The 25,106-nt window shown below is 42.8% G+C and overlaps 1 protein-coding gene across 3 annotated transcripts; it reads right to left on the bottom strand.

The window, feature by feature from the left end:
• Window positions 1-278: 278 nt before the first annotated feature.
• On the bottom strand, window positions 279-23,427 carry TMEM106B (transmembrane protein 106B). 3 transcript variants are annotated; one of them, XM_077304604.1, is made up of 9 exons: window positions 23,104-23,427; window positions 14,188-14,264; window positions 13,384-13,590; window positions 10,264-10,327; window positions 9,262-9,421; window positions 9,007-9,147; window positions 8,862-8,911; window positions 8,400-8,453; window positions 279-6,591 (listed from the first exon to the last, which is right to left on the bottom strand). In XM_077304604.1, the coding sequence occupies exons 3-9, from the start codon at window positions 13,586-13,588 to the stop codon at window positions 6,453-6,455; spliced, it is 813 nt and encodes a 270-aa protein (XP_077160719.1). In that variant the 5' UTR covers window positions 13,589-13,590; window positions 14,188-14,264; window positions 23,104-23,427; the 3' UTR covers window positions 279-6,452. The 3 variants fall into 3 exon arrangements, with proteins under 3 accessions (XP_077160719.1, XP_077160717.1, XP_077160716.1); XM_077304602.1 differs by lacking the exon at window positions 14,188-14,264 and having other exon boundaries at window positions 23,104-23,425; XM_077304601.1 differs by lacking the exons at window positions 14,188-14,264; window positions 23,104-23,427 and adding an exon at window positions 20,137-20,351.
• Window positions 23,428-25,106: the final 1,679 nt, after the last annotated feature.

The raw sequence follows: 25,106 nt of genomic DNA, 5'->3' as shown, positions 1-25,106 counted from the left end.
GAGAAATCTCCCCACCATCACAAGCCTTCTACACACTTTCCCTTCCACAGGCTAGGGGGTATGATAGATTTGGGTCGTGGCTCCGTGTCTCAGCACCGTGGCCCAAATCCAAATAATCTCCACTCTGGCAGCTATTTAAGCTCAGTCAGTGGGAAGTACCTCCTTGTGTAACTCAGCAATCCCCTGTTCAGGAATACAAGTGAATAATCAATATTGTCTTCTTCTGGAGCAGGAAAAGAGACAAAATAGATCTTTAGTCATTACAGAATCCATAAAAGCACACTGAATAGAGAAGCTTTATTGTTCATGCTTTAAAACATTGCATACAGATCATTTGCCACACACTATTACAGGAACAATTACATTTCTAAAATTACAAAAATAGTTATCACCTTTTAGTATTTCTATACATAAATTATATGCATTTCTGAACACTTGTAGTGGTTAATGAACAGAAGTCACTTTTTAAAAAACATTGAACAGTAAGTAGGTCATTAAGTTGCTCTTGTGTCTTATGTAGAAATTTTTGTTTTTAATATCCAATATAATTGTAGGGCCTGCCCTACCTTTACCAGCTAAAACATGGTTGTACAGCAAATGATGTGGCAGTCTACCTTACTTTGGAGGGGAAAGTCAAGCATAAATGTAGAAATATTAACATATATCTAGCATTCCAACCTTCCCCAAAACACATTTCATCTTAAAGTATGACTGCTCACTGCCCATATGTTAGCAAATACCTTTTGCAAATGCAACTGTTATCGAAGCTAACTCAGAATCACAAGGATGAATTTTATTTGTTGCAGTCTGGGGATAGGGAAAATGTACTTGGAGGAGACAAATCTACCACACATGGTTCATTATATCTTGTAATTCAGTTGAATCCAGACAGTAGGAAATACTTAATTGAAAGAGGAGATAGTGCCAACTGCCTTCTGAAAAAGCTACCCAACCATCCCTGGATCCAAGCATACTGAGTAACTGTCATCCAATATCAAATATCCCCATTCTTTTTGGGTTTTCAAGCCAATTGTGTCTGTGCAATTCCTAGCTTTTTAATGAGATGGATTATGTAGATCTGTGCAAGTCCAGCTTTCAGTGGTTTTGTAGCTGTTTATGCCATGAGCCACAGGGTATATGACTTTATTGGTTCTACTGAACTTCTTAGCAGCTTCTGACACCATCAACTATAGCATTCCAAGCTCTGATAGTTCTGCACCTGACTGGAACTAAAAGGTGATTCTGGGATAGGTCTTCAGTCCTTTAACACTTGCATTAGGGAGTCCTGCAGGGTTAAAATTTGCTTCTCATACTTAACATCTACATGAGGTAACATGGAGAGGCGTTCAAGAGATTTGGAATGAAAAGCAATTATATCAAGACACACAATTGTATTTTTTCCTCCTTCCAACTGAGGTGAAGCATTTTGTGTCCTGAAAAAGTATCCGATGGCAGTAACAGGCTGGAGAAAGGCCAATAAACTTAAGCTTAATCTAGAAATTATTTAATTTATTAACCACCACTCCCAAGAGGCTTATGGAGGTTTACAAGTCCAACTAAAACCCATTAAAACCCTATTAAAATGGACAATCAAAACATCAAAACACAGCAGCAAACATGGTGGAACCCTCAACCCCCCCTACCTTTCTACGAGAGGAAGGAGAAAGGAGAGACAACGTGTCATTCGTTGTTTAACTTGGGGGGGGGCAATTGCTCTTTCTGCACTATCCTGGCCTCAACCATATAGACCTGGCGGAAGAGCTCTGTTTTACAGGCTCTGCGGAAGACTGAAAGGGCCCGCAGCTCACCCAGGAGCTCATTCCACCGAGAAGGCCCTGGCCAGGCGTGCCTCTCTGGGGCCGGGAACAACCAGTAAATTCTCACTTGTAGAACGTAAAGCCCTGTGGGGGGGCATAGGGTGATAGGTGGTCCCTCAGGTATGCGGGGCCCAACCCGCGTAAGGCCTTGAAGGTTGAAACCAAAACCCTGAACCGGATCCGGACTACAACTGGCAACCAGTGCAGCTGCCTCAGCACAGGCTGGATATGGGTCCTCCGTGGTATTCCAGCAAGGACCCTAGGAGCTGCATTTTGTACCAGCTGGAATCTCCGGGTCAGGGACAAGGGCAGTCCTGCATAGAGCAAGTTACAGAAATCTATTCTGGAGGAGACTGTCGCATGGATCACTGTGGCCAGGTGTTTGGGGGACAGGTAGGGCACTAGAATCCGGGCTTGGTGAGGTGGTAAAATGCCTGGCTGGCTACCTTCTTGAGGTACTATATTGAGGTACTATTGGTTGATAATATATTCAGTTGGGAATTGAGAAGACAGCCTGTTTGAAATGGGGCTATACTCTTCCTAACACAGCAAGGTCATATCTAAATGGTGGCATTAAATCAGGTCTACAACTGGAGGCCTATCAGGCCATGTTTGCAGCTACTAGAACCTTTAAATCAACATGTGCACCAGCTAAATGCCTTCCTTGACTATGATCACATTGAGATTAGATTACAACGACATGCTCCAGTTGGGACAACCTTTCAAATCTGTTCGGAATCTTTAGCCAGCACAGAACACAACAGCATCTTATTTACTGACATAAACTACAAGGAACAAACTACCCTATGACTTTCTAATTCTGGGAACAATTGTTTTGTCGGTAAATTGTCTGGGAGCAGGATACTTAAGGGCTGCCTGCTCATCAGCAGAGAACATCTAGATCAGGGGTAGCCAAACTGTGGCTCTCCAGCTGTCCATGGACTCCTTACCATGATTGCAGTACATGGACATCTGGACAGCCAGTTTGCAACCCCAATCTAGAAGCTTTGTTGTGTACCCCCTCAGAACAAAGAAAGCAAGGCAATTTCCTCTGAGTCATCTGCTTGATACTAGCTGTTAAGCTTTCTATATATGAACATTGACTGCACCCATTGATCTGTTGTCTCCTCCCCTCACCCCGCATGAATTTTAACTTTAGCCTGTCATTTTCATGTCCCTTTGCTGGTTTTAATATAGTAAAGGTTGGACTATTGCCAAATGTATAGTAACTGATCTGCTGATTTACTTTAGTTACTGCTTTAAAATATGTTTTTGTTTTCTTGTTATGATTTTCTTTTTATCTGGAAACTAAAATTTACCTCAGTAAGTGCTATGCTGAGTGTACTGGGTTAAACTATTTCAACATCTACATTCTGGACTCAAGCAACAATGCTAGTCCCCCCCCCCCCCCATATATGGCAGCAATACTTTAAGCCTACCTATGAGAAACAAATCAGAAAAAAGAAAGCATCGAGGCCACACAGGTAAGCTGGCAATGAACAATGTTTTGATGCTGTCTACATGGCGTTTAATATGCTATGTCGCTTTGGCCAGCACTTTCGACACTTTTCCCATCAAACAAAAACAAATTGGCTGTACAATGTGATTAGCCCATGCTTTACATAGCACATTGAAGTCTCAGAATGTTACAAGGGTTTCGCTTCACTGGTAATTTATATAAATTGTATCAAAGCATGTCTGAAGTAAAAGTTCATCAGCAATAGTCAGTTACAAATTAAAGTACAGCAATGTTAACGCCACAGTCTCATATACAAGTGCAGTAAAAACTCTCAAAATGTATTGTTACAGAAAACAAGAGTAGTCTTGGAATGTTAAATTTTATAGAGTGAGTGTCTAAATGCTAGCCTTTAAGAGGTGTAAAATAATCATGATTGTATTGTAATTATACCCAACTGATCTCTTAAGTTAACGAACTATCAAATTAACACTCTCTAAATTATTCATTTTCCATCAAAAGCATATTTAGTGGTACTACAAAGCAGTCTTAGGACTGCTGAATTTTAACCAACCAACTTCCATTCAAAGTGCAAAATGCTTTTACAGAATGAGAACTGCAAGACGTTGAAAAAACTATTTGTTTAACAGTTGTAACATCAGCTGATCAAAATAAAAGCACCTAAATTAATTAGTTAAATTAATTAGTTAAACATTATATTTACAAAACAAATTCCAGAACATTTTCCATAGCCCCAACAGCAGAATACAAGTGTTGAACTGCAATACAGAATACAACGTTCAGACAATTGTATAGAAATACGTATAGCATCCCATATGAATCCGAGGGGGGAGAGAAGATAGTTCTGGCACAGATCACATCTGGTCAAGCAAACAAGCTGAGTCTTACAAGATTCTTTAAGGACTCTTGTCTTAAGATCAGCCAACAAAATAAAGCTGGCAGTAGAATGTCCCCATTTAATATCATTACCATTTGCAATCAAACTCTCACCTTTCCGGTCAAGTGATTGGTCATGTCAAACCCCTAGTAATTCTTCATGAACTTTGCTTTATTTTAATGTTTAAAAGTGCTTAATTTTATTTCCACGATAAAAATTAGCCATAATTATATTTATCCCATCAAGACCAATGACTTTATTATTGCTTACCTTGGGTTAATATGACCCAGAGTTTTGAAACTGTTAGTGATCCCTGTGTATTCTACTACAACATGGTTGTTTTACTGAATCTTAAATGGAAATAGCATATGCTCCTATGGATGAAAATGCAGTGAAATGAAAAATACTGCAACTTTGCAGTAACAAAATCCAACTTCAATCCACCCTTACCCAAACATACCCTGAATGGCAAAGGAGCTGCTACAGAGTGGGCCTGCTGCCTACTATTTCAGTAACAATAGAACGGCTCACAAAATGAGTTAAGTCAGACAGTGTTGTTTAACATATAAACATGGTCAACCTAGGAAGTAACCATCCTGGCTGGCCTGCCCTCATGACAGCTTCCTTTCAACTGTTACTGGAAAGGCATGGGAGGGAGCAAGGCAAGCTGTCCTAGAACCCTTCAGTGGCCTTCCCTATTCAATTCAGTAGTAAAATAATGTCAAGTGTAATTATTCTCCATCTCTAACCAGCCTTGTGTATGTGAGTTTTCAAAGGACACTAATGTCTTTGTTCTAGATCAACCCCCTATACCTGAAAAGTGGGAAAAGAAACATGGATAAGTTTAGTTGTTTTTTTTTTAATCTTAAATTCTGACTCTTATTTTGAATTCCCATAATGCTGTCACGAGTCTACAGTCAGTGATCTTAAGTGATCTTAAAACCAAAACACAAGATTTGAAGCATGTAACTACATCATGTCAATCAACATATTGGGTGATAGGAAATATATACAAGTATGTTTCAGTTTTCTTTTCAGTAAAAGTTTGTATATAAGTAACTATTGGGGTTGTTTTTCCAACATAAAATTTTACACATTATTATAGTTTGCACTTTATCCTGCATTCATCACTCTGCAAACATATCAAATGTATTTACATCTCCAGACTATTTTAAGATTGTAAGCAGATCAGACAGATCTGTGGAAATAAAGCTGTGTCAAGTTTTTCACCTATAACGCAATCTGTAAGAAAATCCTAGTAGAGTGAAAACTAAACTGGTGTATGATTGTGAAAGCAAATATTAGCATTTGAACACTAGTGATGATTACTCCCAATTGGATGTTTTTGTATGCATTTTAAAATTTAAGATTCTTATATTTATTTTTTATGTTTAAATTATTAAATTATTTGCTTTTATTTGTTGTAGCCTAGGCTGAACCTTCAGGGAAGGGTGGGATAAAATTTTATAAATTAAAAATCAGAGTATGATCATAAGGAAAACAGCCTGTCTAGCAGTACCATCTTGTTTTTAGGATTCCCTCCGTACTGCACCTTCTTTGTTCACAATTTTACGCATCAGTTAGGAATGTTTTTTCCCCATCTCTGTGTGGCTGCTTTTATTTATTTAACTGACTGCTTTGATTTTGTCATTACTGCATTAATTTTAAATTAGCCAAGTTATCTATATTCTGCTATTTTTCTTTGCTGCAAAAATGGTTTTAAATCACAGCGGTCCTTTTTTTTTTTCTTATAGTTTTACATTATTTTTGTTGGTTTGAATGGACAGTTATTGCATTCCGAACAAGAACCTTATAAGTTAGTATATAAATAATGCAAATAAAATAATGCGTTAACACAGGTAAATATGTTTCAGTACGGGCTGCCATCTGAATTAAATAATCATAACCCAAATAAATATTCTGTAATCAACCTGTTTCCAAAGATAATAGTTAGTGATCCATGGTCTTTTATATAATAATGCAGCTGCACGCTGATGTTGCAAATCCATGTACGAAAATTGCAAGTTAACTGATTTAAGATTCATTGCTACCTGCACTTTGACAGAATAATTACAAATTAACAGTGGAGGAAAGCATTCTCATTTTTGATAATATACACTTTGATCTTTTTCTGCTCATGTCTCAAAGCCTTTAGGACAGATAAACTATATACATATTCCCACATACCCTTTAAATAGTAGGACCAAATATGATCAAAAGTTCAGCACTGATGAACCAACAAACATCTTCTTTCTCTATACAACCCTTAACTCTGCTGTTTTTATTGGGGTGGCTGGAGGACATTTAGATATTCTGTCTGTCCCTGATGGTAAGTTGTGTTTCCGCCACAGTCGACGTACTGGTATCTCTCTTGAGATAGTTGTTCAGAATGGCCAAAGTAAGAGGTTGTCACAGTCACTCTTAAGAAGAAAAAGAGACACATGGTTTGTAAGTAGATACAAGCGCACAGTAAGCTAATTTTAAACTGTCAGGACATAAAAATAGAAAGAGATCATCTTACTATCGTGTGAAATCAGAACTTTAGAGATGACATATTACATAGAGAAAAAAGGAAAACAGAGCATGATAATTTGCATTTTAGAAAAGTGTGCTTCTGCTTTTCTGAAAAGTTCTAGGAGAACACATTGCTGGCAAACTGGGATGTGAACAGGAGCATATTTCCATTAATCTTGAACTACATGCTATCCAAGAGTCAGTCTCTCCCCATACTCTTATGTTCCCCCATATTTTCCAGCATGTTCAAAGTATGAGGGCTGAAACAGGATTGCCCCTCCTCTTTCCATGCCCAGGTTATATGGGGGGGAGGGGAGGGGAGCTGTTTGCTGCTATATCAGTGCCTGCTAAAGGCTACCTCCGGCAATAGTTCATGACTATATATATTTATTTTAAACATTTATGCTGCTTTTCTACTTGATCATGGTCCACAAGGTGATGAACATTAAAACATTTGAGTAATTAAAAAGCATTTGAATGATAAAATAATTAAGAGAAAACATACGCACATCAAAAGGAGGGTCAATAATCACCACCGGGGAGTGTGCTAGACCAGGGGTAGTCAAACAGTGGCAAACACTGGCCGGGGCTCATGGGAATTGTAGTCCATGGATATCTGGAGGACCACAGGTTGACTACCCCTGTGCTAGACAAAATGAAAACTGGCGGGTGAAAGATACCGATAAAGTGAGACAGGTTAATCTTCCTGGGAAGTTTTGGTGTCACAATGGAGAAGGCCCTTTTCTCAGGTTGCTACTCATTCAGCTTCAGGTGGCAGGGGAAACCAAAGCAGGGCCCCCAAAGATTACTGGGTAGGTTCATATGTGAGGAGGTAGTCCTTAATTAATGTAGATCCCAAGCCATAGGTAAAGGTAAAGGTATCCCCTGTGCAAGCACTGGGTCATGCCTGACCCTTGGGGTGACGCCCTCTAGCGTTTTCATGGCAGACTCAATACGGGGTGGTTTGCCAGTGCCTTCCCCAGTCTTTACCGTTTACCCCCCAGCAAGCTGGGTACTCATTTTACCCATCTCTGAAGGATGGAAGGCTGAGTCAACCTTGAGCCAGCTGCTGGGATCGACCTCCCAGCCTCATGGGCAGAGCTTTCAGACTGCATGTCTGCTGCCTTACCACTCTGCGCCACAACAGAACATTAAATATCAGCACCAACACTTTGAGTGGAGTCTGGAAGCAAACTGGATGTCTACAGAGAATCTCTGGAATTGCATAATCCCTGCAACTCACTCCAGTCAACACTCTGGACACACTATTTCATACCTACTGTAGTTTTCAAGGACTGCATGACATTCACTGCATGACAGTTAACAAATCACTAGTAACTCTCAGCCAACATAACCACACCGTTCTTAACTATATGGACTCAGACATCAAGCTACATTCTAGAAAGCCAGTTTTTCTAGGACTCTACATCAAATATATCTGGTTCATCAAAAATTATATCAAAATAGTCATTGCAATTAGCACTGTCTTCCACCTTCTGTCATTATTTGATATGTTTGATAAAAAATTTCTTAAGAGAATTGTATGGACTCAAGTTATTTGTATTTTTGTAGGTTACCGATTCCCTCATGCTATGCAAACTTTCATATATATGAAGCTATTTAACTTTTCCCACCACGCTCCAGTTTACCCGAATACCAATAAACCAACATCAGTGTTTTTAGGTGAAGTAAAAAATATATATTCCATACTTACTGCATCATTACCACTATGTTATGCACTTTGATAGAGGGAAGGGTACAAAATTCACTGTAAGGGGAAAAAACAGACCAATGCATATAAAGGAATGCTAGCAACCTAAAATGAACATGCACCATTTCTCTTGACTGCCAAATTACACATGACTAATGCTATCAACTGTGGTTTGGGAAAGTAAAATTAAGCTGTGGCAGACTTTCTTTGCCTCCGGTGACAGCCATTTTGTGGCTGCACCCACCATACTGTGGCAGAATTCCAAAGGTGCTCATAGCCTTAGAAAGCTTGTTTCATGTATCATCCCTATCATAGACTGTCTTCCAAAGCTGCCATTTTCTCGAGAGGACTCAATCTCCATGGTCTGGAGAACAGCTGTTATCCCAGGAGTATTCCAGGCCCCACCTGTAGGTTGGCAGTCCTACATAACCGTATAAATTCAAAATGAGATTGAGAATAACTTACAATATGTAGCTCATTTCATCTTGTATAACTGCAGGCACCATGTAGTCAATCTGGAGGGGGGAAATTCAGAAGACGGATCTGAAGCAAATGTTTTCTGTCCCAATACTCAGCCACAGCTTCTCTTGCAAGCATAAACCACATTTACCTGTTTCATATCTAGGGGGCCAATGTGAGTAATGTTGTTCAGCCGTGCTTTCCCAATGACGGTCTGTGAAAGCTGAACCTGGGCTGTAATGTTTGCAACTTCAACTGCATAGTAATTGTTGTTCGTTATGTTCAACGTATTCTACAGAAGAGAACATTTAGAATTCTAGATGAATAAAGCTGGCAGCGTCTTTAAAGAGATGTGTTAATTGCCAAACATGGAAGGAAACAGAGGTTAATTTGATAAGGATCTTACCGTAATATTTAAACGTATTACATGCCTTGGTGCTTCATAGCTGACATAGACTGACTTGACTCCGATGTATTCCACATCAATAGAGCGAGGAAATAAGAAAAACACTGCCAGCCCAGAAAGCAGTAAGCACACGATGACAGAAGCAGTCACATACAGCTTTCTGCAGAAAACGAGGGGGTAGGGGAGAGAAAAGTTACTTATCGATGAAATGCTCCTTTGAAAAGTGGCGTGGAAGCACTACACATTTTCCTTGCAGTCTGAGGATTTTTAACAATACAATCCTAAGCATATCTACTCAGAAGGAGATCCCACTGTGTTCACTGGGACTTACTCCCAGGTACGTAGACTGCTGTCTATGATCACTTGGAGATTTTTCTTCCAGCCAGCTACTCTTCACTGTGCACTGATTTTAGTAAAAGCTACCATTCTGAAAAGAATGAGCATGCACGAGGTACACTTCACTCTTGCAAAGGGATTCAACTGAAGTGTCAAGGAGGCCTGTGAAAAAGCATAGCCACCCAAGGCTGCAGGCAAGGCAGGATGCACAGCCTCTACAGAATGGCTCTGCTCTTTCCCCAGCATAACAAAGAACCTGCACTCGCAGGACTGTGCCAACAGCAAGAGAGCCCCTAGCAATGCCCCCCAATTCACATCAGCAAAACATTTCATGTGCATGAGATTAAGGGATCCTCAGAAGTCAACTTCTTACACAAAGGAAATGGCAGCAGCCAACTCCCACCCTTAGGAACATCATGGCAACACCACCTACACCTGGTAGGACCCTTCCCACTGAGCCATAGAGCCATCCTGTGCAGCAACAATCAAGTGGCCTAGCTGCTCTGGAGTCCTCTGGAGGACCTGGCTCTCTATAGTTCAGGGTAGACCAAAGGGGAAGGGGGTACCCAGTACAAACAGACAGTCCAGAAAATGGTTATGGATGTCCCTACTTTGCCAATAGATTTTATTACACAAGAAGCTACTAATACTGTTAGTCTAACTTACGTTCTTCTTGGCCTCAGTCTTTGATCACTATATGGGATCAAAGCAACCAGCTGGTTCTCTTGTCCTAAAAGATAAAAAGCAACTGTTCAGAAACTTGAGATTGTTACATTAATTTCTGCAACAAAAATACATAAAACTCTAGGCTAACAGAACTGAAAACATCAGCATATCTAATTCTAAAATTAACCCCTATAAAGCAGATCAAAAATATCCACGTATTATGACCCTGAACAGATGGGGTGGGGGTCTGCAACCCTAGAGGAGCCTCCTTTACATAAAAAGTCCATTTAAAAGGGGACAGGGTTTGCCCAAAAACACAAACCAGGGTAGCATGTCTGTGCTAGCAAACAATAAAAGGAAACAGGTCTTGGAATACTATGGCAGCAGGGAAGAACCTGGATGTGTAGGCAAAGAGAGCAGACAAGTTGGTGGGAGGGGAGAAGGGTGATGGTGGGTCCCGCTGCTACTTGGCAGAAGAGAAAACAGATTGGTGGCTCAGAAGCAGTGGTCAGGACAAGCAGGAGACAGAGCAGCTTCCTTCTGCCTTTCAGGGTCACTGGCCCTGCCACGGAGAGATGGCTGACAAAGCAGCATGGCCAGGAGTAGGAAAAGAGGGAGGAGGCGGTGCTGCTGCTTTGTTCTCCTCCCCGCCCCCCATCAACTCCTCTGCAGCGGAGGAGGTGACCAAGCAGTGGTGGCTGAGAAAAGGCGGTGGTGGTGGCACTTCTTCCTTGCTCTCAGTTCCAGCTGCTGCTTCAGCCCCTGCCAGAGACAGAAGGCGGGCAAGCAGAAATGGCTGGGAAGGGGGAGGGAGTAACTCCCCACTCCCAAGTGCAACGTAAGTGTCCATTTGTAGAAATCTAGTTGTAAAAGATGTGCCCTGGATTAAATTTAAGACTCCTCTTCTGCAACAAATCTACCAAGAAGCTTTTGGAAATGCTATGCAATGACCATTTGGAGGTATAACACACCCTTCAGGTAATCATTCAAAAAGACAAGGCCACATTGAACTGAATACCATACTGGTCCAGAATATACAAGGTAAATTCTCATTGCCATTCTCATTGGCAAGCAGGGATTCTTCTCATTAGAGGTTCATGCCTTCTTCCCTTGAAGATTACAAATTTGCAACCAGTTCCATTACTCTTAAATGCAGCTTCGTGAGCCATATGACCCAAGGAGTGTCTTACCCAAGTACAGCAGTCCAAGGAGAAAGGGTTGTATATAATTACTTTTGTAAAGACTGGCTTCAAATTTTCTCAGGCAAAAGTAAGAGAAATAGTAATTCTCTGGGCTGCCAGTTATTTTTGCTTAGGCTCCAAAGAAAAGTGTGCAAATATATCTGGTCAACTGTACAGAGATATACACTAAAATAGAATATGCAAATGTAATGCCAGAGAGTAAAGCTAAGATTTAGGGACCCGAGGCTCAAATCCACACTCTGCCAGGGAAGCTCACTGACTGACCTTGGCAATTACACACTTCCAGCCTGGCCTACCCTATAAGGCTGTTGTGAGGTTAAAATGGAAGACAAGAGAACACTTTGTGTACCTACCACCATTGGGAAGAAAGGTGAAATATAAATATATATATTTTAAGAAAGACATTCAAATTTGTACACTGGACTTCTTACTTTTTTGCATAATTATACATGACAAATCTCAAAACAGACAAATCTAATACTAAATGAACCAAGGCACTATTTGGAGGGCTTAGGTGGATTTAACGTTATTACGTCATGTAAGACACGCTTCTATTTTTGTAAGTAAAAATTTCATTCTTTTATTACCAAAGGAGTCAAATCATCTTTGTAGTTGTTTGAACAGCATTTTGATCATAACTGGATTGGGGATACAATAATGCTTCTGTGTTTCCAAGGCAATTTTTTTTTACACATTTAAACCAATAAACTGTTGGTGGGAAAAAGAGGAAACTGGAGGAGGAGCTGGACTGGGAAATAGTGGAAACAGAAGACAAAACTTGAGCGAAATACTGGCTCAAGGTTGAAGACGCAGAGATCTGAGGAAAGGATAGAGGAAGAGTTGGTTCTTATATGCTGCTTTTCTCTACCTGGAGAAGTCTCAGAGAGGCTTACATTCGCCTTCCCCTTCCTCACCCCACAACAGACACCCTGTGGAGGTGGGTGAGGCTGAGAGAGCCCTGATATCACTGCTTGGTCAGAACAGCTTTATCAGTGCTGTGGGTAGCCCAAGGTCACCCAGCTGGTTGCATATGGGGGAGCGCAGAATCAAACCCGGCTCACCAGATTAGAAATCCGCACTCCTAACCACTACACCAAGCTGGCTCTCCGAAGTTGTGAGGAAGTTCCTAGGATAAAACCCAATGCAGGTTTCATTCCTTTTAGCAGCAAGAATCTGATGTGTCATGTGCTGTTAATGGATCAAGAATGAGCAGGTAATGGACCTGGCAAAGCACAGGAACAACAGAGCAAGGAGGCAGAGGCAGCAGGTGTTTTGGGAATGCATGCTGAATATTGATTTGAAATAGCCAGTCAAGTCACTGCAAAAGACCTTGAGCAACTTTTAATTTGTGCATTCTGCTTACAAAGCATTTGGCAAAAAGCCAGGAAAACTGGCTGGATGTTTGGGAGGCAAGACACAGGGCACTTGCAGTCTCTTCAAGCCCACTGAAATTTTACTTGCTACATTTCATGATCACTCCAGTAGAGACCAAATGGCCATGCCAAATCTACAAGTGAAATAACTTCTACAAGTATGTGTTTCTCAGCAAGTGCTGTATTTGAGAAGTAATGCATTACAAAGAAAATACACAAAGCAAAGAAATAAAAGACCTTTTGGACTAATGCTATAATTCCTCTCCCCTCAACAGATACCCTGCGAGGTAGGTGGGGCTAAGAGAACTCTGATAGAACTGCCCTATGAGAGCAGCTCTTATAGGACTTTGACTAGCGCAAGGTCAGCCAGCTGGCTGCCTGTGGAAGAGTGTGGGATCAAACCCAGCTCTCCAGATTAGAAGCCACCACTCTTAACCACTACACCAAGACTCTCATTTGGTGACTGATGAGTACTTAAAGATGAAAATACAACATGTTTCAAGCTGTAGTCGTTGGTTAAATTACTTATGCATATCAAAACCTACCCCGAGGGATTCTCCCTGTTCCTTGACACGTAGGACACGTGACACTATCCCTTCCCGTAAATTCAACATACGGAAATTGCGACACATCTCCACCTCTTCCGTCTTCACTGTGTGATTCTGAATGCACCAAGCCATTTTTCATATTGTCAGATGAACTTCCATCTTCTCTAGATACATGTGAAGGCAATGAAAAGGATTTCCCCATGTCTGACGGGAAGAAAAAGAAGGAATAATTTAAAGTGCTAGGCATCTATTGTTGCAAGCCCTGTTAGAGAGAACTATTAAACTATATTCCCATTATTTTGAAAACAAAAAAATTACATTTTTTGTTTCAGGCAAGCATTAAGGGGGCTATACTAACTTTGGGTAGGGAGCCATGTCAGTCTGGAATAGCTAAAAATATTTGAGTCTAGTAGCCCTCGGTACTAAATTTTCCAGGGTATATGCTAACTTTGTCAGATACTACTGAGGTTTGACCAATGGTGCTATCAGAGTAAACTTTGACACCTTTAAAAAAGATTCAAGCTGTTTAGTCTCTAAGGCTCTAGTAGACTGGTTTGTTCTATATTATTTTCTGTGCTCAGCAACTGGCTGACCCAAATCATTAGCAGATGGCAAGTTCAAAGAGCCCCAGTTTGGGGATCTACTGTCAGATGTAAGCCAAATAATTTCCAACTATTCATCTATCCAACCCACTACAAATTCAGATTGTTCAAGATTTTACTTCTTTAATTTACCATACTACAGCTCCCACAGCTATGAAACTGTATTTAGGTTACATTTAAAGAGCAAATAAAGATGTACCATTGTTCTTTCTCTCTCATACAGCAAGGCTGAGATTCAAACTGGCATCCACAAAGAGAATGAATCTCTGCAGGAGCCTGTAAGAAGAGTTGCCTTCAGTATTTAGAGCTAAAGCAACGCTCTCAACAAGTGTAACTTGCTGACTGTAAGCAAGCTAAACAAGAAAAAGATCTTTTATTTAAATTGTAACCATGGGAATACAGGACAGAGAGTTTTCTGACTAGATAATTGGCAAAAATGCTGCTAGGAAAAGGCTGGAGGATGTGAGGAGAAGGGGGGGGGGGAGCACTTAAAGGGAATAAAAGATTTGAGGACATAAACAAGTTTCTTTTGCTGTCATGGCCCCAAAGGACGAGCGTTACCTTTTGCATAATAATGCTGAGAACATCCTTGGGGAAGTCAATTTTATTGTGATGCTTGCAAGTAACATCTGATGTAAATGTTTAATCCTTACCCCTAACCATAATTCATTAAACCTACTTAGGTTCCCAAATATACAGGGAAACCATCATTTAGTGAACCAAACGAAGCTTTGGCCAGAAAGGCATGACAGAGAAATACAAGGAGATAGAAAGATTGCCTTAGCCATGGCTAGCTAGGTGCAGATATAATATTTAGCTCACCCAAACCCTAGTTTGCAGCAAACCCTGATACACAGTTAAAGTAGCTAGAGCAGCCTTTCTCAATTTTTTTACCATTGAGAAACCCCTGAAACATTCCTCAGGCTTCGAGAAACCCCAAAAGTGGTGTGATCGTGTAGAACAGGGGTAGTCAAACTGCGGCCCTCCAGATGTCCACGGACTACAATTCCCCTGAACCCCATCCAGCTGGCTGGGGCTCATGGGAATTGTAGTCCATGGACATCTGGTGGGCCGTAACTTGCCTACCCCTGGTGTAGAATATGGTTGGGAAGCATAACTACACACATGCCCACATGGAGCCCCTCCGCTTCCCACCCCCTTCAGGCCAATCGTTGGCCATTTTTGAAGGGGTGTGTGTGTTGACATTACCACATAGTCATATCATCCACTAAATGTTTAACAAGTTTAAAAATATATTAAAATTAACTTCCACCCATCAAGAAACCCCAAGGTTTCATGAAACCCTGTTTGAGAAAGTCTAATATAGGGACTACACTTAACCATGATTAAGGAAAACAAACTACCGTTAAGCATTTTGACTGTTCAGGGCCTAGTAGGTTATGGATCCATGCTTTGATCTATTTCAATGACTGTTTAGACTTATACTCTCACTAGCTCTATTAATTTAACTATTTATCACTTCCCCCCCTCCTTCAATAAATGCCTCACACAGCATAAAACAAAGATAAAACAAAGACTTTAAAATAAACTTATTATCACTCAAATCTATACTTGATAAAAGAACTGCACAAAAATATGTTAAAACTTCTTCAGCCAGCAGTCAGCTGAATAAAACTACATGAAATGTTTTTGCAGAAACAAAATATGCATTGGTTAAAACAAAATTGAACACCTATCCATATACTAAGGGTACAGAAGAAACAACACCACACACAACAATACATGATCAACAAATGTCTGGACAAAGATTGTCACTTGGTACACTTGGAAAGGGCTGCTGCAGACCAGATATCAACATTCCTGGAGGAAACTTCAGCCCCTGACCCATCCCAGTCATAACCTGGCCATGTAACTTCACATGAAAACTGGTGGAGGCTTGATGAACTCTCTCCTACTACTAGGAGATCAGCCACTGAAGGGCAGTCCCTCTAATCCTGGTATTGGCAAGGTGGCAAGCTAGAAGCTGATGGTCAACTGTGTGTGGCAGCCCTAGACGGGCCTTCAGGCCATAGTGGTCTGGCCATGGCACAGCCATAGCCAAGACCAGATCTATACTCAACCCCATGCTGAAAATTAGGTCCAGAGTGTGGCCTGCTTGATGGGTAGGGCCAGCAACAAATTGTGAGAACCCTAGCGTCGCCATGGCTGACACCATGGTATGCACTAATACTACACAACGGCTGGACCCAAGCAGCCCTTTCACTCAATTTCATCCAGCTCCCCGCCCTTAACATCCCCATCCCATGTGCATTCCATACATGTAGTTCCTATGATTTTCAGCATAGCAGCTTTGGGTCCTCAATGGCAATCATTTTTACCCACAGAAGGGCTGTCACATAGAAGATGGAGCAGAGTTGTTTTCTGTTGCCCCAGAGGGTCAGACTAGAACCAATGGGTTGGAATTAATTCCAAAGAATCTTTGGCTAAAAATTCGGAAGAAGTTCCTGACAGTGGAACAGGCTTCCTCAGGAGGTGGCGGGTTCTCCTTTTCTTTATAAAGCAGAAGCTAGATAGTCATTTGACAGAAATGCTGATTTTATGAACTTAGGCAGATTGTGAGTGGGCGGGCAGGAAGGGATGTGTCAGTGTTTGTCTCTTGTGGCCCTTCCTTGCATACCCAGGGGGAAAAAATCCACTCTTCTTAATCAATGACAACCAAAGCAATCAGTTCCTAAACCCCAACCTGAAAGCTTGGACTGTGGACAGCAGGAACAATCAGTTCAGATTCTTATCCTCCTCCTCAAACTGCCATATCACAGTAAGTTTGGGATGCACCACAATTTACAGTATGGGAAATCCAAAGAGACTTCTGGCCAATCAGCACCATAGGGAGTGGGGGGAGGCGCAAGCACCGGTGCATAACTTGGCACACACACGCAGCCCCCCCCCCCAGTGGCACGGTGCTGGCTGCATCGGCCTGGAACAGCCGATTTGGATGCCGCTGCGCACAACCCTAAGCTGGGAGGTGGCTTCTGACAATGGATCCTTAGCCTAACCCTATGAAAGCAGGTTGTGAACAGATTCCAATTAACTGGCTGCCTAATTGCTACTGGAGAACCTGATGTGAAACACTCCTATTGTCTAATCCAGGGGTAGTCAAACTGCAGCCCTCCAGATGTCCATGGACTACAATTCCCAGGAGCCCCCTGCCAGCATTCGCTCCTGGGAATTGTAGTCCATGGACATCTGGAGGGCCGCAGTTTGACTACCCCTGGTCTAATCTATTACCACAGAAACCTCATGACCTGAGATGAAAGCATGTGTCTAGGTTTTTCGGGGAGGAGGGGTAGCTGAACAGTCCTCCCTTCTACTTAACTCCTGGCGGGTTAGAGGAAGGCTCACTAGGTAAACGTTTCAAAACTTCTGATATAAAGAGAAAGCAAACTGCTTGTTGGTCTTAAAGGTGCCACTGGACTCTAAATTTGTTCTGCTATGATATTGGACACTTCGACATGATGCCAAGAAAGGGAACTGTGATTACTCCAGCACTTATTTTGAACATATTTAATATTGCGATTGCTATAAAACCATGAGATAGTTAGCACTATACAAATGCTATACAAAGCTGTTTGACTTGGATCATTTAAGTGGGTTGCCATGTTGGTCTGAAGTAGCAAAACAAAAATTGAGTCCAATCGCACCTTTATGACTAACAAAGATTTATTCAAGGTGTGAGCTTTGGAGTACATGCACTCTTCCTCAGACAAAGTGAAACAAGAATCATAAGAGTAACGATATAAGGCAAAAGTAAATAAGTGGCAAATTAGTAGACTATGTCATAATATCCAAATTATGCAGTATGGTAATTCTTTGCTAAAACAGCTAATCAGCTCTTTTGAGTTCAGTTGAAATTTAAAAAAACATTGGAGAAATAAAAATGTCAAGGTTAGTAATTAATGGCAGACACTTTCCCAATTGTGAAAAGAATTAAAAGAGACTAGTAACATGAGAGCATCCCCACAAGTGACAAGGTATTCAGTTTGTTATTTTGTCCTGAGGCCAGAGAGTTAGATTCTGAATTACATTACATACTACTCACATCACATTAATCACATTGTCCCAAATCAAATAAAAAGAAGAGGGGATAGTAAGGAATGTGGACATACGAGTTGAATGAGGTTAGTATATGTAGTGAGATAAAAAACCTATGTCCTTGTTGAGTCCTGGAGATTCCATTGTTTTGAGTGCTGTAATAACTTGCAATTCTTTCTAATCTGTTCTTGAAGTTCCTTTGCAATAAAACAGTTACTTTGAGGTCCCTTATTGAATGTCCCGGAAGGTTGAAGTGTTCCACTACAGGTTTTTCAGTCCTGTGGTTTTTGTGTCAAACTTGTGTCCATTAATTCTTTGGGCAAACAGGTCAAACCCTCTGTCAACTCAACTAAAGCAACTGATTAGCTATGTTAGCAAAGAATTACCAGACTCCAGACAGTTAATATTTACTTTTACCTTATATCTGTACTCTTATGATCCTTTTCCCATTTTGTCTGAGGAATATTGCATGCACTCAAAAGCTCAAACCTTGAATAAATCTTTGTTGGTCTTAAGGGTGCTATTAGACTCAATTTTTGTTTGACTTGGATCAAGTGATTCTCTTCCCTATTTCAAATTATAGCAAAATCAGCTACTATGAAATGGTTTGGCCTTGAGACTCAATATCAACCTCACACCAGAATTATAATGTGCTGCATCATGGTTTCCTTGCTATATACCATGTTTTCAGCTCTGAATAATGGCTACTGCAAACTACAAATTGGCACAATGTTTCAATGGAAACTCTGTAAACAAAACAACTGAGGCTACAATCCCATGCACAACTAAACCCCACTGAACACTGTGGAACTTATTTCTGAACAAGCATATGCAACAGGCAAGCACCTCAAGTATTACATGTTAATTTCTTAATGAAGCCTGCTCTTTTCTACAAAAACCCCTATACTGACCATCCTAATGCATGCAGTAGCTAGATGGATAACTAACAGCTTTCAAGGCTTGAAATATTCTCCAGAGACCATAATCAGGTTTTCTTAATAACAGAGGGGGGGGGGGGAATCCAAGCACTCAGTTTGTAGCTCCCTTGAGATTTTTGTAACCACTTATATATATGAAACTAATTCCTGATTAAAAAGCTGACCAGCTCCTTATCTGAAACCAATGACTGACTGTCCCTCGAAGTTCCTCCACAAAGAAAATTAACATACCATTCTCCTTGGCTTTTTTGCAAAAGAAAACAGGATACTAATTTTCAACATCAAATTAAAGTGCTGATCTGCTAGGTTTCCTTGTACTATATCAACAGCACAGCAGTAATTGTTTAAAACTAGTCTCTTTCACTGTTCAAAAAACGTACGATGGTTTGGCACCTTCTGGACCCGGGTAAACAATGTCTTTTACCAAGTCCTCCATTTCAGACACCCAAAACAAAGCCATATTTCTCTGAGACCAAAAACCTGCTTCTAGTATGCACAAAATGAATATAAAAATGTGTGTAAATAATAGCCATGCGAGTCCTCTGGGATCTAAGCAAGAGAACAGGGGACAGCATAGATACACTAGCAGTACCATCTTACGTGGTTACTCCAGTTACTGCAAAGAGACTGCAGGGAGACCTCAACTAGGTAAACCTCAACCTAGTTGAGGCCCAACTATCCAAAACTACACAGTATATTACTCATGCTCTTGCCGCTGCCCTCTCCAGAACTGTCCATCAAGTGGATTATTTTTTAGGGAAAGAGAGGGTCATGGCCTTGTCCTTCGACCCTCCTTAATGTGAAATGCTCGGCACCGGGATTGCACCGCTTTTATTTCCAGGCCACAGCCCATGCTCCTTGCTTGGGGCCCCTTCCACCATGGCCCTTGTGAGCTCCTTGCCTTCCCCTCCTCCACCACCGCCGTCCGCGCCCCGGCTCCTTTGCCAGGCTAACTCGGGCAATCTGCAGCTCAGCTGGCCGCTTGCTCCGACTCTGCTTCGCAGCCCTTGACGACCCGCCACTAGCCAGACCCGAGTAGGCCTTACATCCCTCCCCCCCCCCCCCGACGGGCTTTGCTCGCTCCCAGAGTGCCCCCTCCCCGCAGCCAAGGTGGGGGACGTGCAGGGATTTCCCCGGGGTTGTTCAGCATCCCTCACCTGCTCCTGCTGGCGGCGTCCCCGCAGGCGGCTCGCACAGGTCGATTCCGAGGGGGCCGGGGAGGTGCAGGCGCAGGGGCCGATTGCAAAGGGAGCGCGCTCAGGCGCAGCAGGGGGAAAGGAAGGGCCCAGCCCCGGCGGGATCCTGTGCGCCTCAGCACGCGTGCGCAGGCCTGGAGCGCTTGCTGGTTATTCCTCCACCGCACGCCGGGGAGGCCGCGCTGTGACGCAGCTGCCCAGAGAGGCGGGGGGCTTCGCCGCCCTGCAGGGGTGACTCTCCCGCGCCAGTGCAGCTGGTCGTTTCTTGTGGGCCACTCCTCCTCCCCCCCCCCCACGCAGCTGCAAGGTGAGTTTCCCCAAGAGATGGGGGGAAAGTCTCTTGCAAAATGTCTGCGTTGATGGGAGTTGTACTGAGAGATGCTTCAGCGGGAGGAAGGCTGAGCTTCACATTCCAGATGTCTTCAACTACAACTCCCAGAATGCTTCACCCCCACGTTCACACAACAGCTATTCCCACATCTTGTCTTTGGGGAAGCAAAGGATCCTGGTTCTTGGGTGTACTAAGCAAAACGGGCACTATAGGGCAGTGATGCTAGTACATATTAAAAAGCCTATTCAGGATACTAACATCCCTTGCAGTTGTTCAGAAATTGCCCTCCTTAAACTGAGTTATTTTGGGGGCTGGTGGGAGGTCTACGGAAATAAGTAAGAGCTGTTTGTGTGTGTTGCACCTACCCATGTAGAACTATTTTGCCAGGTTTCTTGTACTGTACTACAGTTTAGAGAGATGCATTCAGGCTTTGAATTAAGAAAGACGGCCTGCAGCTTCCTTGGAAGCCTCTCCTACCTCATATTCAAGTGAACAGAACTAGTGATGTGCAGGAAAAAGCACTTTGCACATGCTCAATGGCATTCAATCATTTCCTCAGTTTCCACATTCTAGAAGCAAATGCTGGCCCTGATAACAAGCCCTTGAGCAAAACTTTGATAAGCTCTGGGGTGCATTAGTTCCACCTGGGAGTGGGGAAGAGAGTCAGAGTATGACTGGAAGGATAATGGAATTTTCTAGGGAAAGGGTATTTATATCAAGCGGGATTTGGTGCTTTAGAGTTCAGAAAAAAAGCACACTTGAAAGTACCCAGACATCTAGTACATATTTGGAGATCCAAAAAAACAGTGAGGATGATCAGATGCTTCAATTTGGGACCCAAAGATCAGTGGCATTGTAAGACTAGAGGAAAGATTCTGAGTAAGATAGAACTGCCATCTCTGGCCATATAATCATCATTTAACACCAAGCATGAACTACAGCAGGAAAGTAGTTGTGATGTCATCAATAGAACTGAGCAACTAAACTAGAACATAATAAAGTAAAAGGAAAGTAAAACACTCCAAGGACAGAGCACAGCTGTCTAATGTCCTCATCACACCGGAACCACTGCTACTCCCATACTGCAGTTGCTTCATAGTGTAGGAAAGACACTGCACTTTTTTTTAAAGTTTGAAACACCTGTACTCCACCTTTCTATAAAACCCCTACTCAAAGCTTACAACTTCAATTAAAGCAGTTAAAGCAAAAACTGATAAGAATGAAATGTATACCATGCAAAGCGTCTAGAACAGGGGTAGTCAAACTACAGCCCTCCAGATGTCCATGGACTACAATTCCCATGAAGAATTGTACTCCATGGACATCTGGAGGGCCACAGTTTGACTACCCCTGCTCTAGAAACAGCAAATGAAACCTACAAATTGTAACAGAGTTATTAGTCTCCATAAAAACCATGAACAACAGTATAAATGCTTCACTAAACCTCCTTAGGGCAATAGTAAAGAGGTTTTGCAGAACAAGATTCACCAGCTGGGTGTGTTTATACGAGGTGAACACTTTTGCGGGGAAGCAGCTACACTCGCCCAGCAGCATTTTTACTCATTCCAGATTGCAGCCCTAGCATTGGAAAGCCAGGCTTGAATGACACTGTGATGCTAATTAAAGACTTGGTCTGTGGTTTGGGATGGGTTTGTTCCTTTGTGTAGAATCAATGTCTGTGCAGCTGAGTACTCTGGTAGGATGGTGTCATTGAATGGCAGTATTTACATACATAAGTACTCTTAAATATTTCACATGATGTAATGTAATTCAGTCCTTACAACCAGGGGTAGTCAACCTGTGGTCCTCCAGATGTTCATGGACTACAATTCCCATGAGCCCCTGCCAGCAAATGTCAATATCAGAGATTTGAAGTTGGAAGAAACTGGGGCTGGAAGACTGTGCCTTTCTTAAGGCTACCCATAGTTGAGTTAGGATGAAGAAACTTTGACACATAGAGTATTACTCTTACTTATTGATCTACATCAGCCCTCTAAGTTTTTATGACCCGCCATTTTATGGTGGTCTATTTCATTCATCACTTATTGTTTGTTTTGCTGCTTTATGGTGCCAGGCGGCAGATATATAGCTGTGGTGGTTACCACAGTGTTTGGGTGTGCTGGAAAGTTAAGAGACGGTCAGTACCCCTCAGAGCTAGCCGGCATCTCAGCCAGAATATGCTTTTCTATATTGTAGCCTTTCGCATTCCAAGTTTTACTAATCACTAAAACTACAGCCTCCCCCCATACGCCACGTAGAAAATGCGAAGTGCCAGGGTCTAAGCAGGGCCCTGATGGATGGCTTCGATGGGCCCTTCACTCCCGACCCCCGCCCAGGCCGCGCTTTCGGAGAAGAGCCAGGGAGCAAGAGACACCCGCTCCGCCGCCCATGCCGCAGGGACGCTTCGTCCCAGGCCGTCGCCGGGCGAAACCAGCCCCGCTTTCATCCCGGGCAAAACAGCCGCGGCGCCTCCCGCCCCCTCCTTCCTCCTTCCTCGCTTGGCCTCGCCCGTCCGGAGGCGGCACCAATTCTTTCCACGACCATCTCCGGCGAGGCGCCCCGCCTGCCCTGCGCTGTGCTGCAGTTGTGGAACTCACCTGGAGCCTTTTCCCAGGTGCGGCGCAGGTCGGCGGCAGGGCTGCTGGGGGCTCCGTTCGGTGTCTCGGCCGGCGTCGCTCACCTGGGAAGCGGCATAATCAGCTGCTCGTCAAGTGTCAGTGACTAAGAGGACTGAGCATGCTTACTAGCGCAAGCGGAAGCTCCCGCGCCCTTTTCCTGCCCTCACTTGGACCAGGTCTGCCGATCCTTTGCAGCAGCCAGCCACAAGCTTCAGGATGACAACGATCCACGGTTTTGCAACGCGACAGTTCCGCGGCAGGGGGAAAAAAGGACCACAGTATCGTGACGTGCGCCCAATCGGCAGGGGTGGTGAAGCCGATAAAGAACTGGCGACTGCGGAGCATGCTCAGTCTGTCTCGAGGTTATCACTGGCACCCTGCTGGTGCAGACTGGCCAAAGTGCAGGCCGGGCGGGATAACGGAGAAGGGAGGTGTTAGTTCGGTTGATTTGTTCATTAAGGATCGTTAAAGGCTCAAGTTCACAGGCACTGGTAGAGGGAAAAGCAGACCTGGAATTGTGTGCATGTGCAGTGACGCAGCAGATACTCAGAAGGTGGAAAGGATGGAGAAGATTCAAGTGGGTTGCCTGTTGATCTGAAGCAGCGGAACAAATTTAGAGCCCAGTGGCAACTTTTAGACCAACAAAGTTGTATTCAAGATAAGGATAGAACACGTTTGGCCTGCAATCTTAAATACACTTTCCTGCAAGTAAGCCCCACTGAGTCAGGTAGCACTTCTTTCTAAGGTGCCATGCAACCTTAGAAAGTTATGCCCTTATAAGAGAGAGTTATGCCCTTATAAGTCCATTAATGTCAGTGAGTTTAGGATTGCATTGTTAAATATCTGACATAGTCATGGCTGCACATGGGGGTTAATGCCCCCTCCCCAAGATTAAATGAAGTGATACAAAAAGCTACTCATTGAATCAATCAAGACCTATTAACAATGGTACAGGAGAGATAAATAACAGAGTAGAGTTTAAAGATTCAAGATAAAGTGAGAAGGGACTAAAGAAGTTTCACAAAGGATCTGGAACGTTTTATCATCTCCCCCCTCCCATTAGAACTCCTTTGCATGGGACTGGTCATGGTTAGAGCCTTTCCATAGAATCATAGAGTTGGAAGGGACCTTCTGGGTCATCTAGTCCAACCCCCTGCACTATGCAGGACGCTCACAACCCTATCGCTCATCCACTGTAACCTGCCACTGTAACCTTCAGGATATAGAGCCCAGAGGCACCTTTTAAACCAACACAGTTTGGGTCTAAATCCTAGCAAGGATAGAATTCCTCAGGCTCTCAAATCCCACAAAACCTGTGCATGGTGGGAAGTGTCATCGTCCCAGCCAATGTACAGTGAGCCTGTAGGGTTTTCAAGGTAGGAGACAGAGCCTGTTTGCCGTTGCCTGCCTTTACATAGCAGCCCTAGACTTCCTTGGCAGTTACTGCTCTTTTCAGAGATCTGATGAGACTAGGCTAGCCTGGCCTGTCCAGGTTAGTTAGATCTATCATATTTCCACTTATGGCTGTGAAAGCTGGACGATGGAAAAATCAGACAAGAGAAGAATTGATTCATTTGAACTCTGGTGTTGGAGAAGGCTTCTGTGGGTTCTATGGATGGCAAAAGTCACAAACAAGGAAATTCTGCATCACATAAAGCCTGATCTATCACTGGTAGGCAAAAACATGAAACTCTGGCTCACTTACTTTGGCTATTTCATGCAATCCAACTCACTGGAGAATTTTATTTCTTGGGTACAGGCAAGAAGCTGTTGATGCAGAAAGTTAATGAAAAATATAGAGTTCAGAAAATACTTCTGCAGGCAAGGAATCTTGATCAGTAAGATTATTTTTTTTCCATTCTTGAAGGAAAAGAGAATTGAGGGCACATACAAGACAGCGCAGGGGGAGGGGGAGAACAGCAAGGTCTACCTGGATTCTATGTGAGTCCCAGATCTGCACTGATTGTGAATCTGTGGGAGAG

Source organism: Paroedura picta, chromosome 11 (genome assembly GCF_049243985.1).
Source record: "Paroedura picta isolate Pp20150507F chromosome 11, Ppicta_v3.0, whole genome shotgun sequence".
NCBI classification, from domain to species: Eukaryota; Metazoa; Chordata; class Lepidosauria; order Squamata; family Gekkonidae; genus Paroedura; species Paroedura picta.
Note: the sequence above shows the minus strand (reverse complement) of the source record. Positions and strands in the feature narration are given on the sequence as shown.